This window comes from Camelina sativa, chromosome 7 (genome assembly GCF_000633955.1).
Source record: "Camelina sativa cultivar DH55 chromosome 7, Cs, whole genome shotgun sequence".
NCBI classification, from domain to species: Eukaryota; Viridiplantae; Streptophyta; class Magnoliopsida; order Brassicales; family Brassicaceae; genus Camelina; species Camelina sativa.
In genome coordinates, this window is record NC_025691.1 from 23,385,233 (window position 1) to 23,404,432 (window position 19,200).

At 35.7% G+C, this 19,200-nt stretch overlaps 2 protein-coding genes and 1 long non-coding RNA gene across 3 annotated transcripts; 1 reads left to right on the forward strand and 2 right to left on the reverse strand.

Annotated features, from left to right (window-relative positions):
* LOC109125143 (LRR receptor-like serine/threonine-protein kinase GSO1) lies at positions 11,941-14,103 on the reverse strand. Its single transcript, XM_019227129.1, has one exon. It carries the CDS (start codon positions 14,101-14,103, stop codon positions 11,941-11,943), a length of 2,163 nt encoding a protein of 720 aa, XP_019082674.1.
* On the reverse strand, positions 14,224-14,772 carry LOC104704882. Its single transcript, XR_002032630.1, has 3 exons — positions 14,592-14,772; positions 14,377-14,451; positions 14,224-14,295 (listed from the first exon to the last, which is right to left on the reverse strand). It is a non-coding gene; the product is annotated as an uncharacterized LOC104704882 (long non-coding RNA).
* Positions 16,538-19,119, forward strand: LOC104702146 (glycerophosphodiester phosphodiesterase GDPD5). Its single transcript, XM_010417970.2, has 8 exons — positions 16,538-16,762; positions 17,151-17,329; positions 17,439-17,622; positions 17,740-17,814; positions 17,917-18,026; positions 18,173-18,391; positions 18,491-18,646; positions 18,736-19,119. Exons 1-8 carry the CDS (start codon positions 16,747-16,749, stop codon positions 18,973-18,975), a joined length of 1,179 nt encoding a protein of 392 aa, XP_010416272.1. The 5' UTR covers positions 16,538-16,746; the 3' UTR covers positions 18,976-19,119.

Here is a 19,200-nt window from a genome sequence, read left to right on the forward strand (position 1 = left end):
GAAAATGAAGTTCTCATAGCATTGGGTGTTATTTAAGCTTACAAATTCAGGTTGTTGAAGCTTTAAGAGCTTCAAATTTGGTTGTTCATGGTTGTTGGAAAATTGATGGCGGTGGCACAACCGTAAATAAAAGAAGAAGATGAGGATATGAATGTAATAAACATTTTCGCAAGAAATTCAAATAAATTAGAAATAATAGCATTTTTGTGAATACATAAGAATTTAATTGGGAGAAAGTGACAAATGTTGGAGAAAGAAAAATAGATAGTCAGTTTTGCAATTGACTCAAGTTAGGGGTCTAGTTTTGCAAGCACCCCATTTCTTTTTAGGTTTACTTTAAATATGTTTTTTTGGATATAATAAATATTACTTTTTAAAGTTTTGATATTTACTCAATGACAAAAGTTTAATAATGTAAAGCTTATAAATAAAAAGTTACCTTAAAAAGTATACTTCCAAATTAATAATAAAAGGATTATTTCTGCATAATAAAGGGAACGTTCAAAGTGTCATTATAAAAAGAGAAATTTAACGATTGTGTCATGTTCATTAGCAAAGTTTATGGCTAATTCCATTTTCAATTGAGTCTTTTCTAAAGTATCATAGGATCCACTATTGACACATATAAAATGACAAAATTGTCATTGACCAATTCTTTCACATTTACATTCTATCTCTTTCTCTCATTTCTCTCGATTTCTCTTAGCCACCATCTCTTTTTTTCTTTTAGACCTCCAAAAATTCAACTCTCTCTCTCTCCAAACCTCCATCTTTCTAAACCTCCAACTCTATCTCTCTCCAAACATCTATCTGATTCGCCTGCCCCAGAAATTTACAATTTAAAACACACATTTGATGCACATTTCTGATGGACTAGATCCACGATCCATTGTTTATTGTCTCTCAATGGACCAGATCCGATGGACCAAATTCAACAACCGGACATGTTTTGTCCACTCCAAATATGTCCATCGATCTCTTTTGTGGACTAGATCCGCTTGGTTGTACTCTACTTGTTCATTATTACCAAAATAACTAGTCCACCTTGTTGATCTGCTGATGTATGAAATGTGTTGTGCCTCATGTGGATCATATTCAACCCCGACCATGTTTTTGTCCACCACAACTTTGTCCTTTTTGTCTTTTTAATGGACCAGATCCGCTTGAGATATTTGTCCACCACAAATAGTTTCAAAATTAAAAAAGAATGATCTCCTCATTTAATTCATGGATAGTTTTGATATGCTCAAATTATAATACTCTAATGGTACTAACAGCCTTGCAGTTGTAATACTCTAGGGGTCGAATCCACAGAGACTCTAGATCACACAATAGACTTATCAATCTTTTAATTATGCTAAATCAAAATATTAAATTAAAAACAATGCAGAAACAGAATTAAAAAGAGTGTTGTAAATTCAAAGGATCAAAGAGTTAGGCATAGGGAATTTCTCAGGTAATTATGGAATATCAAATCAATAAATTATTAGGACTCAAGCAATTAAGATCAGATCTAGAACTCTAAACTCTTGGTAAAATAATTCAGTTCTCAATGCAAATATTATCTAAATTTAAAACCAAAAAATCCAAATCTCTTTGTAAAATTCAAGGTTAAAAATCAGCTTTAAGAACAGGTTTAGATAAGTTCACAAAATTATTAAATCAAATCTCTTTGCAGGAAATAATTTTGCTCATCAAAAAGTTTTATCAGGAAAATCAATTATACTCTCATATCAATTTATTTTCCTAAGATATTAATTCTAGGTGATCAATCAAGAATCAATATGAAGAACAACCTAAGATGAAGATCACACAAGATAATGAATCCTAAAAAATCTCAGATCTATTAAGTCATAAAAACCTTATGAAAACCCTAAACCTAACAAGCAAACTACTAAGACATGTTTAATGAAGAACAAAACATCTTTTCTGAATAATAAGCAATTGAATTAAAAGAGTAAAAGGGAATTCAAGAATTCTTCTCTCAAAGCAGATCTCTCTCTCCAAAGCTCTCAATAAGGTTGCAGAATAAAACTCTCTAGAGAAAAACTTCGGTCTAAAACAAGTGACCATAAAAATCCTATAAATACTCTAAAACACGTCTCGGGCCTTAATTGCAAATAAAGGAAACTTGGGCAAATTTTGTAAATCTTCTAAAGCTTGTGGAGACAACTTCCGATTGTCTTGTAGCAGCTGCATCGATCGATGTTGAGGTTGCATCGGTCGATGCATAGTCTTGATCTCGTCTCCCAGCTTCGTTGTTCAGCCTTAATGCTTTGATTATGCTCCAAATCATCCTCTTTTAGCTCCTTAGTACTTCATCCATGCCAATGAGTACCTAAACCTATAAAGACTCAAAAACAACCTAAAAAACAAATCAAAAGACTCAAAAAGCACACTTATACCATGGTTAAAAACCACAAAAATCATGATATATCAAGTTTCATATTTTTCTCATATGATATAGAGTTAGAAAATGGCATTCTCAGAAAGAAAAGTTATAAAATGGCATTTCTTAAAAGTTCGATTCCAAAAATGACATTTCTCATTAAATTTTCATTTCAACTCAATTTTTTGAAACTGCCACTTTATTTTTATTTTTTCTAAAACTGCTACTTTCATTCTTTATGGCATAGAAAAATGACAAAACTGCCCTATAATCTATATATACATTTTTGAAATACATTTTGGGTTCTACTCTTTTAGTTTTGCTTATTTAAAACTTTATTTACAAAATTGATCCCTAAAAAATTGCACAAAAAATAAAAGGAAGATTTACTCAGATGTTATACATTTTAGTTAATATTACCAGAATCTGCAAAAAATAATTTATTACTAGAATATTTCGGGTATTTTCAAAATACCCAGCGTGCCCATGTTTTATGTTACCGGAAAAAACGTAATTACAAAAATGCCATTGTCACGTCAGACGCCACGTCAGAAATCGCTGACGTGTAACCATAACTCAGCCGTAACGCGTTACGGAGGTATGTTGCGGCTGAGTTATAGGTATGTTGCGGGTGATTTATGGAAAAAACATTTGAGTTAGAGCGGACGGCTGACTTAGAGCATAACTCAGCCAAGCGTTACAGCTGACTTAATAAAATTTGGCTGAGTTATGCTCTAACTCAGCCGTCCTTATGGCTGAGTTTTCATCCGATGGTTGAGTTGTCAAAATTTGGGCTGAGTTATCACTACGACACGGCTGAATTAACTTTTCCCGGCTGGATGAGTTATGAAAAACGGCTGACTTATGAGATGTAGTTACGGCTGAGTTATGGTTAAAAACTATAACTCAGCCGTGATAAGCTGACTTATCGTACAACTCGGCCATTTCACGGCTGACTTAGTAGCAAAAGATTAATTACTAGAATGTTATTCAGTTACGGCTGACTTATTAAACGATACGGCTGAGTTACATATTTTCAGTTGATGAAGCGGCTGAATTTGGCAGCCATTTTTTTGCTTTTTAATTACTGTAATGTTATTCATGTTGTGTTTGAGTTATAATTTGTTTGATGGCTGAGTTATATTTAGGCTGAGTTATTATTTGTTTGCTGGCTGACTTGCCACGTCAGACTCATCATCCATGTCAGCATTCCATGTCATCATCTTTATTCTCCGGAAATACGAAACGTCGTTCTGCTCATCTCTTGTTCTTCAACTGGTTAATAAGTGAACTATTTGCATGGTTTTTACCTTCTTATTCTACAGCTCTTCTACTTCTTTTTCACTTTCTTCTTCACCTTGTTCTTCTACTTCTTCTTCACCTTCTTCTTCTACTTCTTCTTCACCTTCTTCTTCATTTTTTTTCATGGATCCAGTTCCGGTACTAGTTGTTTCCGGTAATTGGGTAAAGACACAGAGATATGTATGCAACACCGACGATAGAGGGTGTATAGTTGTGCAGATAGATGGAGGCACAACACACGACAAGCTTGTGGAGCTTTTTCTTGAAGACTACAGATTGGATGCGTTTAGCCATGAGCTAAAGCTGAGCTACATGTTCTCGAACAAGACACTGAAACATATAGCGCATGATACTCCACCAGTTTTTGTCTCCAATGATCGACAGTTGCAATGTTTTTTGGGGCTATGGAAAACCGATCAGCTATGTCTCTGTGTAGAGTTTTCGGCGAAAGAGTCTACAGAAACTAGTGGAGCTAGACGAAGTATGATTCAGCCAAGCAGTGACTCGAAAGTAGAATCTATATATGAAGTGGACGGTGGGGGATTTGAAGGCACTTATTTTGATTATGGTAAGATCGTTGACAAAGAAAACGAAGAAGTAGAAGAAGTTGTCGAAGTAACATCTGACGAAGAAGAAGACGATGAATTTTCAAGCCGATTTGATGTTTTCGACGACTCTGATGGTGAGTCATCTGATGACGAGAACTTGTCTGTATTGGGCGAGCCTCAGAGTAAAGAGGAAGACTTACCGACTCCGCCTCCTCAGAAGAAAGCTCATAAAGATGATAACTTTTCCGGATCGAAGATGAACCCGGAGGCTGTTAGGTTGCAGGTGTCAACGCTAAAAATTGCTGTAGGACAATGATACGGGAGCAAAAAGGAGTTCAGGAATCACGTGAAACTTATTTCGGTTAGGGATGGATTTGATTTTAATATACCAATATCAAATCCGAGAATGGTGGTTATGAAGTGCTGGGTTGAAGGATGTCTTTTGAGAGTTCGTGCATATGTACAAGGGGATGACCCGGATTTTTATGTTCGTTTATACGATTCGGAACACACATGTTCTGTGACAGAACGTTCTACTAGATCCCGCCAATCAACAGTTGATGTATTGGCAGGTCTTTACAGGGACTATCTTGGTGATCTTGGTCCAGAAGTTAAACCTAAAAGTGTCGGAATCATTTTCAGTAAGCAATTTAGTATAAAGGTAATTACTATGTTTCGACTGACTTATTGATAATAATGGCTGACATATCATTACGTTATGGCTGGATTATTAATACAAACTGGCTGACTTATATGAATGTCTTGTCTGAGTTATTTACATATTGATTCTTTATGGCTGACTTATAGGTATGTATAGGCTGAGTTATTTACATGTTACGGCTGATTTATTGATTTTTTATGGCTGACTTATTTGAATGTATCGGATGAGTTATCTATATATTATGGCTGATTTATTAATTTGTTGGTGTCAACAGATGGGTTATTGGAAGGCATATCGAACGCTGCTGAATGCAAGGCAGATCGATCAGGGAACTCCTGAGGATTGTTTTAGCGAGTTGCCTTCTTACATATACAAGTTAAGAAGGGAAAACCCGGGTACAATCACGTGTCTTCAAATAGATGATGAAGGAAGATTCAAATATGTTTTTATTGCTTTTGGTGCGAGTATTTTTGGGTTTGCTTTCATGCGCAAAGTTGTTGTTGTCGACGGAACGTTTCTCCATGGTAATTACAAAGGGACGCTTCTAACAGCCCTAGCTCAGGATGGTAACTTTCAAATTTTCCCAATAGCTTTCGCTGTTGTTGACATTGAAAATGATGAGTCTTGGCGTTGGTTTTTTACACAACTCAAAGTTGTCATTCCTGACGAAAAGAATCTTGCGATAATCTCTGACAGACATAAATCAATAGGGAAAGCGATTGGTCAAGTGTATCTGTTGGCTTCGCGTGGAANTCCCGCCAATCAACAGTTGATGTATTGGCAGGTCTTTACAGGGACTATCTTGGTGATCTTGGTCCAGAAGTTAAACCTAAAAGTGTCGGAATCATTTTCAGTAAGCAATTTAGTATAAAGGTAATTACTATGTTTCGACTGACTTATTGATAATAATGGCTGACATATCATTACGTTATGGCTGGATTATTAATACAAACTGGCTGACTTATATGAATGTCTTGTCTGAGTTATTTACATATTGATTCTTTATGGCTGACTTATAGGTATGTATAGGCTGAGTTATTTACATGTTACGGCTGATTTATTGATTTTTTATGGCTGACTTATTTGAATGTATCGGATGAGTTATCTATATATTATGGCTGATTTATTAATTTGTTGGTGTCAACAGATGGGTTATTGGAAGGCATATCGAACGCTGCTGAATGCAAGGCAGATCGATCAGGGAACTCCTGAGGATTGTTTTAGCGAGTTGCCTTCTTACATATACAAGTTAAGAAGGGAAAACCCGGGTACAATCACGTGTCTTCAAATAGATGATGAAGGAAGATTCAAATATGTTTTTATTGCTTTTGGTGCGAGTATTTTTGGGTTTGCTTTCATGCGCAAAGTTGTTGTTGTCGACGGAACGTTTCTCCATGGTAATTACAAAGGGACGCTTCTAACAGCCCTAGCTCAGGATGGTAACTTTCAAATTTTCCCAATAGCTTTCGCTGTTGTTGACATTGAAAATGATGAGTCTTGGCGTTGGTTTTTTACACAACTCAAAGTTGTCATTCCTGACGAAAAGAATCTTGCGATAATCTCTGACAGACATAAATCAATAGGGAAAGCGATTGGTCAAGTGTATCTGTTGGCTTCGCGTGGAATTTGCACTTACCATTTGTATAAGAACATCTTGGTGAAGTTCAAAGGAAAACATTTGTTCCCTCTGGTGAAATAAGCGGCAAGGTGTTTTAGGCTGTCTGATTTTAATGAGGCTTTCAATGAGATTGAAGCACGTCATCCCGAACTACATGGATACCTCCAACGAGCTGGTGTCCGAATGTGGGCGCGTGTTCATTTCCCGGGTGAAAGGTACAATTTAATGACAACGAATATTACATAATCAATGAACAAAGCACTATCAAATGCTAGAAGTCTTCCCATAGTTCGACTGCTAGAATCGATATGGANTGTTTTAGCGAGTTGCCTTCTTACATATACAAGTTAAGAAGGGAAAACCCGGGTACAATCACGTGTCTTCAAATAGATGATGAAGGAAGATTCAAATATGTTTTTATTGCTTTTGGTGCGAGTATTTTTGGGTTTGCTTTCATGCGCAAAGTTGTTGTTGTCGACGGAACGTTTCTCCATGGTAATTACAAAGGGACGCTTCTAACAGCCCTAGCTCAGGATGGTAACTTTCAAATTTTCCCAATAGCTTTCGCTGTTGTTGACATTGAAAATGATGAGTCTTGGCGTTGGTTTTTTACACAACTCAAAGTTGTCATTCCTGACGAAAAGAATCTTGCGATAATCTCTGACAGACATAAATCAATAGGGAAAGCGATTGGTCAAGTGTATCTGTTGGCTTCGCGTGGAATTTGCACTTACCATTTGTATAAGAACATCTTGGTGAAGTTCAAAGGAAAACATTTGTTCCCTCTGGTGAAATAAGCGGCAAGGTGTTTTAGGCTGTCTGATTTTAATGAGGCTTTCAATGAGATTGAAGCACGTCATCCCGAACTACATGGATACCTCCAACGAGCTGGTGTCCGAATGTGGGCGCGTGTTCATTTCCCGGGTGAAAGGTACAATTTAATGACAACGAATATTACATAATCAATGAACAAAGCACTATCAAATGCTAGAAGTCTTCCCATAGTTCGACTGCTAGAATCGATATGGAATATGATGACCAGATGGTTTTCTGAACGGAGAGAGGATGCGAAATCGCAGCTAACAACGCTCACTCGTGGTGTTGAGAAACTGTTACAGGTAAGTTTACATAAGTCAGTTATCAATGTTGATAACTCAGGCATAACAGTTTTCATATCTCAGCCATAATTGTTTCCATATCTCAGCCATAACCATTATAGTTTCCATAAATCAGCCATAATTGTTTTCATAACTCAGCCGTAATTGTTTTCATAATTCAACCTAAAACGTTTTTTTTTGTCCTACTCCCTACTAGGACCGTGTCACTGCAGCAAAACTTATGGAGGTACTAATGATTGATGTTGTACGTGTGCAAGTGACATATGGATCATCTTTGCATGTTGTAAATTTGGAACTAAAAAAATGCACATGTCGTCGATTCGACCACGAGCAAATACCATGCATCCATGCAATCGCAGCTGCAGAGCATATGGATGTGTGTCGTATATTTATGTGCGATCCGAAATTTAGGAGCGTCGATTTGGTTAACGGATGGGCTGGTTCAATCATGCCTCTAGATGAATCATTCCCTGTTCCTGAAGCTGTGGATAATCAACCGTGCTTGCCTCCAATTGTTGTGAACCAGCCAGGAAGGCCCAAGAAGCATAGGATTAAATCATCTTTGGAAGTTGCCATTGAAAATAAACGCCCTAGGAAGCAACACGCATGTTCGCGATGTAAGCAAGTTAGACACAATGTGAAAATTTGTCGGATATAGTTAGGTAGATTTATTTTATTTTGTGTAATAAAAAAGTTGTCAACAATTATAACTCAGCCGTCATATTAATCGACGAGACCTTTCGTTTCCATTTTTAGATTGTTTCATGTCATAACTCAGCCATAACTCACTATAACTCAGCCATCACATGAATCAACGAGACCTTTCGTTTTCCCGTAAAACAATAACTCTCCAAATCTTCTGCAGAATCTAAGTATCGAGCTTTGTCTGTTGCTACTGATGAGCTAATATGGCTCACTAAGTTCTTTAAAGAGCTGGCAATTCCTTTGCACAAGCCAACACTTCTCTTCTGTGACAACACGGTTGCGATTTATATTGCCAATAATTCTGTATTTCATGAACGCACCAAACACATTGAATCCGACTGTCATAGTGTGCGAGAACGGTTGGTTGCAGGTTTGTTTAAACTATTTCATATCAATACTCATTTACAACTTGCATATCCTTTCACCAAGCCACTTCATCCGGCTTCTTTCCAACAATTGTTAAGCAAGATGGGTCTGATTAATATCTTCGCCCCATCTTGAGGGGACTATTATTGTATATAGTTATTTGGTTTAATCTAATTGGAGTCTCTGTAGATTAGTTGGTTTAAAGACTCTGGTTTAGTTTGGTTTAGTCTGTATATAATACCCCAATTGTACAGTTTATCTGAATTAAGGAGAATGAGACTTATTTTACTAAAAGTATGAAAGCATCAGGTAACATATCTCACTCTATGCGTGGAAAGCAGTGGTGGATCTAGAAAATACTTTTACCGGTGGCAACAATTTTAAACTACAAAAACTAAATAAAATATATTAAAAACCATGTCTTATAAACATACTGTAAATAGTACCATCTCTTTACCATAGTTTCGCCGAGCTAAAAAATACAAAAAAATTTGAAATAAAATTAAAAAACCAATTAACATCAATTTTATTAGAATTTTATTTTATTTCTACTAAGGTTGATCCAGGTAATAAATAAAACAATAACATAGAAGAAAATTATCTGAATATGATATTTTGCGTTTAACGGAGAGAAAGAAAGCTGAAGAGTTATGCATGTCTCACGTTTAATTTTTTGTTTGTAATGCAATAAAAAAAATGAGTTTGTAATATATTTGTGCCAACTAAATAGGCTTATAAATATTATTACGAAGAATTAGTGCTTTACTAACACAAAAATCAAATATGAGTATAAAAAAATAAAGTAACAGGAGCAAATCCCACTAGTATAAGTTATTAACTTTTCATGAATTAGAAACAATGAAGTAAGATTAGTCCATCCAGATTCATTAGAGAAACAGAACCCTAACGCATGGAAAAACAAGAATGGTATGATTACTAAGTTACTAACCACTAGTGAAACTCTGAATTACCTTCGACATCATCAAAGAAGCCACTGAAGATGGAGACGGATAAGTTCAGACTTTGGATTTCTTCAAAGGGATGCAGCAAAGAAAGATTTAGGAGAGTACTCTCTTTGAGATACAGTTTACCAAAGGCAATCCTGGTCACCCGTCCGCTTGTAAGACTGCACTTAATTTCCTTCCAATGGCAACAATTGATCTTGGTGTCATTAGTTGAAGTAGGGAGAACATAGTCGAAGGCCCCTTGAGATCACAAATTTCTTGAGCTCCAATAAAGCAGTCCTTTCTTTCTGAATACAACTTTTGTATCCACGTAGCTGCCCCAACAATATCATCACCCATATCAAGTATTGACCCCAAAAAAAACTTATTCTCCATTGCAAATAAGATTTATTATAAAAAAAAAATAATAATAAAAAAAAATAAAAAAAAGCAAATGAATCCAAAGCAATGTGTGAGTTCAATGCAAGAAGTCAACAAGAATGGATTGTAAATTTAAGGAAAAGTCCAAGTCATGTGAAATGCGTAAAGTGAGTGATCTCTATCGTTTACTTTTAATCCTATTATATTAATCGAGAAGTACAAATATGAAACTAACTTTAAAACGTATGAAAAATTACATTCAATTGTCATTAGAAAAACTTAATTAAGCTTAGTTAATTAATTAAATAAATATAATTAATTAAAAAAAAAGTTGACAGATCAAATATAAAAAAAATCTACGAAAAAAATATATATATTTTCTCTCTCTAATAACTGATGGACAAATTTACTAAATATTTTTTAAAAAAATATAAACTAATCAGAATTTCAAAAATTAAAACTAAGATTTTATATCCAAGCACACAATATAATTATTTCTAATAACTAAATTTCGAAAATTTTGTTAAGATTTGAAATTATGATTCTCCTATCATCTTTATTTTCTTTTATTTACAAATTGTTTGGAATTTTCATATAATAATTATGATTGATAAAATGTAGAATTTTTTCTGCATATGTTGTGATTTGAATTTTTTAAAACGAAGATATATTACTCAATCTATAAATATATGTGTTTTAATTTCCACATTGGCGGGTTGGTAAAACTAAGTTTATATAGATGATAAATTAATAATTTTTATTTGTTCACAATTATAATATTAAAATTACTACTTCATATTTCACAAAATAATGATACAAATACAACAAACAAATAATATAAAACTGTAATATACGTCAAAATAAAATACTATAATATTCTAAAATAATTAGTATTCAAAAAAACTAATAGATTTACAGAACAATTAAAAATAAATATTATCTTAAACAAAATAATTTTTTAAAAAATATAACGATAATTTTATTATTATATTAGAAAATTTTAAAAAAATGTTGACTCGTGTTTAAAGCACGGGATATCTCCTATTCGTCAAATAAAAGAGAAGTCAAGGTCATAATCGTTTGATACATGTGTGGGTGGTGTAGGACCATATACCACGGTCGGCATAAGACTTAGTTTTCGTAAAAGAATGAAAAAAATATCCAACCTTTTGAAATCTACCAAACAAATGAGCAAAAAAAACATTCAAAACGTTAACTGAATTGATAGAATCGAATTGAGAATATTAGATTTCTCTTTATGTGAGAAAATGGTTTAATTATTTTTTGTTTTTGTTGCAGAAAAACATGTTTATCCAGCAGTTCTCTGTCACTGTCCATTCCCGGAAGAAGCAAAATTTTTGGGTGATCTCCATCGACTCGGAGAAGTTGTTGTACGCAGGAGACTTGAGAGACTAGTTTTTTCTTCTTCCTTTCATATTTTATTGCATCTTGGATTTGAGTCTTGGCTCTGTTTCTGCTAACCTAAAAAAGTAAGTGCAGTTGATTAAAAAAGTGGTTATTTTTCATCTTCTAGAATGCTTGCTATTGATATGATATGGCTATCTCTGCTTAGTCTGAGTGTGTGCTGCGAGGTCATTATAAATTAGCCAAAGGGTTTTAAGCCTCAGACTTCACGTTCCCTATAAAACATCGCACACACAACACTAGTGAAAATTAAAACTCAGAAGGAAGATGCTAGTATCTTTGACGAAACTACCAATGAAGACAGACAGTACATAAGGAACCAAACATAAGTCATGTTCGAAGACAAAGATAGTACATGGGAACCGAACACAAATGAAGTTCTGATCGGTGTTAAGCAGCACAATGCTGATTGAAGAACAACAACGGTGGGGACAATAAAAAAAAAGAAACTAGCACATTAAAGGATCTGGAACCAATACTGGATTACCACAACAAATTCATCACCTTATAGATGAAAGCATCAACTACGTAAAACCAAGCTCTGCTCCAACGAGAATCAAAAGAGAGAGATGCCAGTATTCCAAGAAGTATTGTCACATAGGCTGCAGCAAAACTCCAGTAGAAAGATACCATGTCGATTGTGCTCTGATCGTCTTTCACTTCATGATCTGATTCTTGAAAGTTATTGTTTTCGCAGCTTCTGTTGGTTGGTTTCCCACAAAGAAGAGGATTGCCTAAGTAGCTTTCTGTATCGAATGTGTTAAACTGTCTACCCTGTGGAATGACTCCTGATAAGTTGTTGTACGAGACATTAAAGACCGCTAGGCTGCTCAGATCTGTTAGTTGTGGTGGGATCGGGCCTTGTAGTCGATTGAAGGAAAGATCAAGGCTTTCCACGTTCTTTATACCTGAAAAGGTTTCTGGTATTGCACCTGATAAGTTGTTGTGAGAAAGATTGAGAGTTTGTAGTTCTACTAGTCCTCCTAGCTCTACCCGGATCTCACCACTCAACTCATTTTCTGAGAGATCCAGTCCAACCAAATACATGAGATTTTCACTCATGTAGGCATCATATCTGTGTTTTGTTGGAAATTCAATTTTAGTTTGGTCGCCTGCCATGTAGTCCATACCAAATGGATCTAGCACAAGCAGAGATTTGTAATATATACCAATATCTTTTTTGGAAGCGGAGTCTTGTTCTGGATTGGAACTAGAGAAGACATCACTAGGAGTGTAACCAATCTCGTAATCATAATCATATACTGTATTCTCTTTCCCAGCAAATGGTATATTGCCAAGACATGAAGGTATGAACCCATTCAATCTATTGTTAGCAAGATCCAGGAGGTGGATCTTGCTTAGACCACACAACCGGTGAGGAATATGACCTGTTAAATCATTCCCCCGCAAAAGAAGAATACTGATATTTTGGGTGTTGATGAACTCCGGAATATTTCCGGACAATTTGTTATTTCTCAGATCAAGTATGGTGACATTTCCTAACAATGTGTCTGGAATAGTCCCTGATAAATTATTGTCATGGAGGTAGATTACTGCCCCAAATACAGCATTGACGTGTGGAGGTATGTTCCCAGATAAAATGTTTGCAGAGAGGTCCAATAGATGAAGATTGGACGTATTGAACAAGGAAATAGGTATTTCACCTTCCAACGAGTTGTCTGAAACCAGTAATGCAAATAAGGATGAAAGTTCGTCAATCCAACTGGGAATAACACCTGTGAGATTGTTGTTCGAAATGTCAAGCATGTACAAAGATGTCAAGCTCCGTAAACCTTGTCCAATCTCTCCTGTAAACAGATTGTTATCCATAGACAAAACTAATATATGATTGAAGTTTGTTGATTCTGAAAAAACTTCTCCACTTAGTTTGTTGTGTGACAGCTTCAAGATTGCCATGGAATAACAACCCTTTAAAAAACTTCTTGGTAACTTTCCCTGGAAACTGTTGTGAGAAATATCCATATACTCAATATCTTTCATGTTACCAAGAGAGGAAGGCAAATTTCCTCGAAAACCGTTCTTTGCTAAATTCATAAACCGTAAATGAGGAAGTATCCACCCGATGTTCTCAGGAAAGAGATGATCAAATTCATTAACTGACACATCCAGGAAAAGTAGATTATGAGCAGATTTCGGTAGTTGAAAGCTCATAAACGAATTATTCCGTAAAAGCAAAACTTCCAGTTTTGTATTGTTAGCTAATAACCACGAAGGAAAGTTTCCAGCTATTTTATTGTCAGAGAGATCAACTTGACGCAAATCTTTCTGATGTAGGAGAAAATGAGGAACCTTCTCCAAGTTGCAAGCTCGTAGTACAATAACTCTCAACTGAAATTTTGGTTTCCAGGAACTTTCAGACTCTACTTGAAGTGAGTTAGATTTTGAATAAAGTTTGACCACCTTAAGCTCTGATAGATTGGCGAGCCAACCAAATGAGAAGAAGCCTTCAAAGTTGTTATCAAACAACGATAAATACTCAAGGGATTCAAGTCTACCAAGATCAGATGGTACCATCCCAGTCAATTGGTTTGATGAGAGATCAAGAACACTAAGTCCAGCCAAACTAGTTAAGCATAGAGGAAACTGACCTACAAGATTATTTTTACTGAGATCAAGCTCTTGCATATTCTTCAATTCACAAATCCCTACAAACAATGAAGAATGCAGAAGTTTTAGTCACATGAATAAACGTGAAATAATCACCAGTCTTCTTGAAAAGTTAAACGATTTGTGCAGACTTGCCTTGCAATTCCATTGAGCCAGAAAGTTCGTTGCCACTTAGATCCAGAGCCCTCAGCTTCTTCAGAGCAGATAACTCTGCCACGAGACAAAATCATACTATAAACACCTTTCCCTTCAAACATTATGATCTCACTGATGACACGAACCAATTCTTACCTTGTACTGGTATGGAGCCATTAAGTCTGTTACTACTCAGGTCTAGCAGTTCCAAGTTTTTCAAATCTTTAAGTTCTGAAAATGAGTCCAGGAAATATAAGAACGACACAAACTAAATGTAAGACAAATTAAGTTTACAATAATAACTTTAAATCGAATATATTCATAAGTGTTGTACTAGAGATATCCACCACGTTACACATTGGAAAACACACCTTCGATATGAAATGGGCCATCCATCTTATTGCCTCGAAGAAACAGAGTTGTAAGTGATGTAATAGCATTAAGAAAAGGAAAGATGCTGTTGTTGAATTCATTTAAAGAGAAATCCAGAATCTCTAGGTTTCTAAATCTCCTTAGGCTTTTATAACCTGTGCACAACCAAATCTAGTTAACTTGTAATTAATTTTAGTCTTCTGTATATGCAAATTAAGATTATGAGAGTTGAACTGTATGGACTTTGGAAGGAAACAAGAGTGATCGTTGGCTACATGGCATAGAGGTCATCAATTAGTAGTTATCACAGACAGAGAAAGGTAATAGTTCTTTTTGATGCAGGAAAATTCTAAGCACCCTAATTTTAAATGATTAGAACAAAGAAATAATTTGTAGTTCATCTAGAATTCGAACTTGTGCAGGGAAAGATGCTTTCAAATAGGGACCCCAAGAGGTAAAAAAAAGGAAATACTGAGAGAAACCTGGTATAGTGTACCTTCCACATCATCAAACAATCCATTGAATCTAGACTCAGACAAGTCCAGACTTCGAATCTCTTCAAAAGGATGTAGCAAAGAAAGATTTAGGAGAGAAGTCTCTAAGAAGAATGATTTATTACGAAGGGAAAGCCCCATAACACGACTGCTTGTACGATTGCACTTAATTTCCTCCCACCGGCAGCAATCGCTCTTTGTGTCATTAGTCCAAGTAGGGAGAACAGAGTCGTGCTCCCATTCTTCACTCCTTGAGATCACGAATTTCTTGAGGTCCAACAAAGCAATCCTTTCTTTCTGAATACAACTTTTGTATCCATGTAGCTGCCCCAACAATATCATCGCCCATATCAGGTTTTGACCCAAGAACACTTTCCCCTCCATTGGTTTGAGCCAAAAGATATATCTTGTTGATTGTAAATTTTGTATCCTAATATATCAATGATCTTTACAAATTACAATCATTAAAACTACTGTTTTGACATTCAGGCATTGGAAAAACCAATTTGCATAAGAATATATTTTACAAAGTCAATGCCTCTGGAAAACACTCATATTATATTGACATACTTGTGGCGTGCTTAGCAGTTAGCATCATCAACTTCAACAAAGATATATAAAAGCACAGCTAACAAAGAAAAAACATTTGCAATAGCAAATGCCAACTTTTTTCTATGATTCAAGAGTGGGGATGTGAAGGGGAACTAGAGTTAGAAATATTAAATGGTTTCATAAATCTGATACCGTCCGGCTCTCAACATATAGAATGTTATTCAGGGTCAATCCTTATACATCTGGGATCCTGGAAAAATCAAAACTATATTTAAAAGAATTAGATTAAAGAAAAGAAGATGGAAAAATACTATGTATTTTGTATTAGCCCCTGAAGACAACTTTTCAAGCTTCGTAATTTCCCAAAAAGAGGTTCCCTTTCATTGCAAATCAAATCTGATTAAAAAAACAAAAAAAAGCCACGTCAGAAATTAAGGACGTTACCGCCAACACCAAAAACGTCACCGTTTTGTTTTGTGTGTTTTTTTTTTTTTTTCTTTTGCCACCGACCCAAAAAAACCTAAATGCTCATGAAACAGCGGGTCCATCAATTGGGTCGACCCGGACCTTCGAATGAAGCCGGAACAGAGATTGATCAGTCGTCCCCAACTTCTACCGGGGGATGGAAACAGCGATTGGGTGTAAAAAAGGTATATTCCGGCGAGACGCAGAATGAGGTTTCGATGGTGAGCACAAGCGAATCAACGCCATTGTGGAGGATCAAAGTGAAAACTGATAATGGATCATCATGGATTTTGTTTGCAATTTTTGACAAGGAGAGGCGTTGCTTTGTAAATAGTATATACTTATATATTCTTTTAATTTACATGGAACAAAAAAAGAAAACAAAAATGCAAAAGCTTAAAAAGTCTTCTCAACCAAAAAAAAAAACTAAGGAATATTCGGGAGAATGTGAATTGAAGATGAATGTGATACATATTCGCCCAAGAACGGTAAGCCAATAGCAGAGAGGTCAACGGAGTAAGAAAGAGTGTGACATAAATAGCGATTATAAAACCATGTAAATGGACAAGAACCGATAGAGTCGGATAAGGGACAAAACAGAAAGCGAATCAAACCAGCTCTCCGATCCATCCAGGAGATCGTCATGGTTCTTCTTACAAGTAAGTTACCTTCTCAATTTCAACCTTTTTCTTTTTGTTTATCGAGACAGGATTTGTAATTTTCTCCATCTGTGTATATTGTTGTAAACTTGCTTGATTGCTTCTATTGCATTAGAGTTGCCGATTCGTTTAATATTTTTGTTTCTAATTTACCAGTTTACAAAACATTATCTTTTACCCTTTTGACGTTCTTGCTCATCCATTAAACTGAATAGTAAAGAATCTGGGTTTGTTTGTTTCTTATTTCTGTTTTAATTGGCTTTGTTTCCTATTCCACTACAAGTTAAAATTTGGATCTGTTGTTGGCTTCTGCGATAAGTATAAACCGAAGCTTGTAGGAAGGTGAAGTCTAATAATACAAAGTGGTTATTGGTGATCTTACTTACAGAATGCTTACCCTTGATATGGCTATCTCTACTTACTCTGTGTGCCGGGAGGACATTGTACCCACTCCCTGGTAAAGAACCTCAAAGTGGTAAGCTTCCACTTCAGACTACACGCCCCTACAACATCGCACACAGAGGTTCCAACGGAGAGATTCCTGAAGAAACTGCAGCTTCTTACTTGGTATACCATTTCCCCTTTCTTGATCCATTCACCTTCTGCTTATTTGAATTGGATCTTCTTCTTCTTCCCTAGAATATTGTTGCTAACCACTTTTTTTTCCTTTTGATAGAGGGCAATTGAAGAGGGTACAGACTTCATAGAAACAGATATCTTATCATCCAAAGATGGTGTGCTTATATGTTTCCATGATGTTATCCTTGACGAAACAACCAATGTTGCCACCCACAAGGAGTTTGCTGATCGTAAAAAGACATATGAGGTGCAAGGATTCAATGTCACTGGCTTTTTCCCTTGTAAGTTACCTTTAATCTTCCTGAGTTGATGCATGCTCATGGTTTCATTTGCTTCAGCATTCACTTATTTGAATTTAGATATTTGCTAACAAGTGGTTCCTCTTTGATTCCTTCTAGTTGATTTTACTCTCAAAGAACTGAAGACACTACGTACAAAACAGAGATATGCTTTTCGAGACCAGCAATATAACGGTTAGCTATTCTTTCTTTCCTAGATTTAGCTGTTGAAAAGAATTATAAATTCGCTTGGTACAGGGAGTATTTAACCACGACCATCTCTTGTTTGTATTCCAGGAAAGTACCCTATCATTACATTTGAAGAATTCATTGCCATTGCTCGGGATGCTCCAAGAGTTGTTGGGATTTATCCTGAGATCAAAAATCCTGTTTTAATGAACCAGCATGTGAGCCACAATCCTCTCAAGATTGACTTCTACTTTGCTGAAATTCTCTAGATTGACTTAAAAAGCCTCATATTACCTTTTGGTTTTCATTTCCCCTCTAGGTGAAACCTTAACCGTTTGCTTCTATCACTGTTATATATTTGCAGGTCAAATGGCCTGGTGGTAAGAGATTTGAGGATAAAGTTGTGGAGACACTAAAGAAGTACGGGTATGGAGGCTCATATTTGTCCAAGAAGTGGTTAAAAAAACCATTATTTATTCAGTCATTTGCACCAACTTCACTCGTGTACATATCAAATTTGACAGACTCGCCAAAAGTCCTCCTAATAGACGATGTTACCATGCCAACACAAGACACTAACCAGGTCAATGCTCTGCTCTTGATATTGTTTTTTTGATTCTTGAAAGTTCTTTTGCTTCTAAAGTAAAAGTGACTGATCGTTCCTTCTTGCAACTCTTTGCAGACATACGCAGAAATTACATCAGATACGTATTTTAACTACATTAAGCAATATGTTGTGGGGATCGGACCATGGAAGGATACAGTTGTTCCAGTAAATAACAACTATATGCTAGCCCCAACAGATTTGGTCAAAAGAGCTCATGCACATAATCTACAGGTAGGATTTAAGATTCATCCAGACACTGAGAGTCAGTTACACATGCTAATAACAACTTCTTGATCATGCTCTTTGTGTTACAAATTCAGGTGCATCCATATACGTACAGGAATGAACACGAATTCTTACACTTAAACTTTAGCCAAGACCCATATAAGGAGTACGACTACTGGATTAATGTGATTGGAGTTGATGGGCTCTTCACTGATTTCACAGGCAGCCTCCATAACTTTCAAGAATGGACATCTCCATTACCTGATACCTCCAAGTCCCCACGACAACTTCTGAGTCAAATTGCCTCTTTGGTCCTCCCTTATGCAAAGGCTTGAAGTTCCACATCAACACCTATCAGAAACCTATTGTTTCCCATTAATTGTGTAGAATAAATTCTTAATGATAACACAATTGTTAAGAAGCAGAGGAGTCTTAAAGATAAAATCAAAGAAAAAATACACAACCTTATCAAACTGTAATTGTTTACTTCACAAGACACAAAAGTTAAAAACGATTTTTGTTAATCTTGGAACAAACTTCTATAATACGTAGAAGAAGAT

Coding starts and splice junctions, on each gene's coding strand:
- LOC104702146 (XM_010417970.2), top strand. Junction 17,330..17,438: donor AAACTGCAGCTTCTTACTTG/GTATACCATTTC, acceptor TCCTTTTGATAG/AGGGCAATTGAAGAGGGTAC. Junction 18,392..18,490: donor CAACACAAGACACTAACCAG/GTCAATGCTCTG, acceptor AACTCTTTGCAG/ACATACGCAGAAATTACATC.
- LOC109125143 (XM_019227129.1), bottom strand. CDS start 14,103: ATGCAAGAGCTTGATCTCAGTAAAAATAATCTTGTAGGTCAGTTTCCT.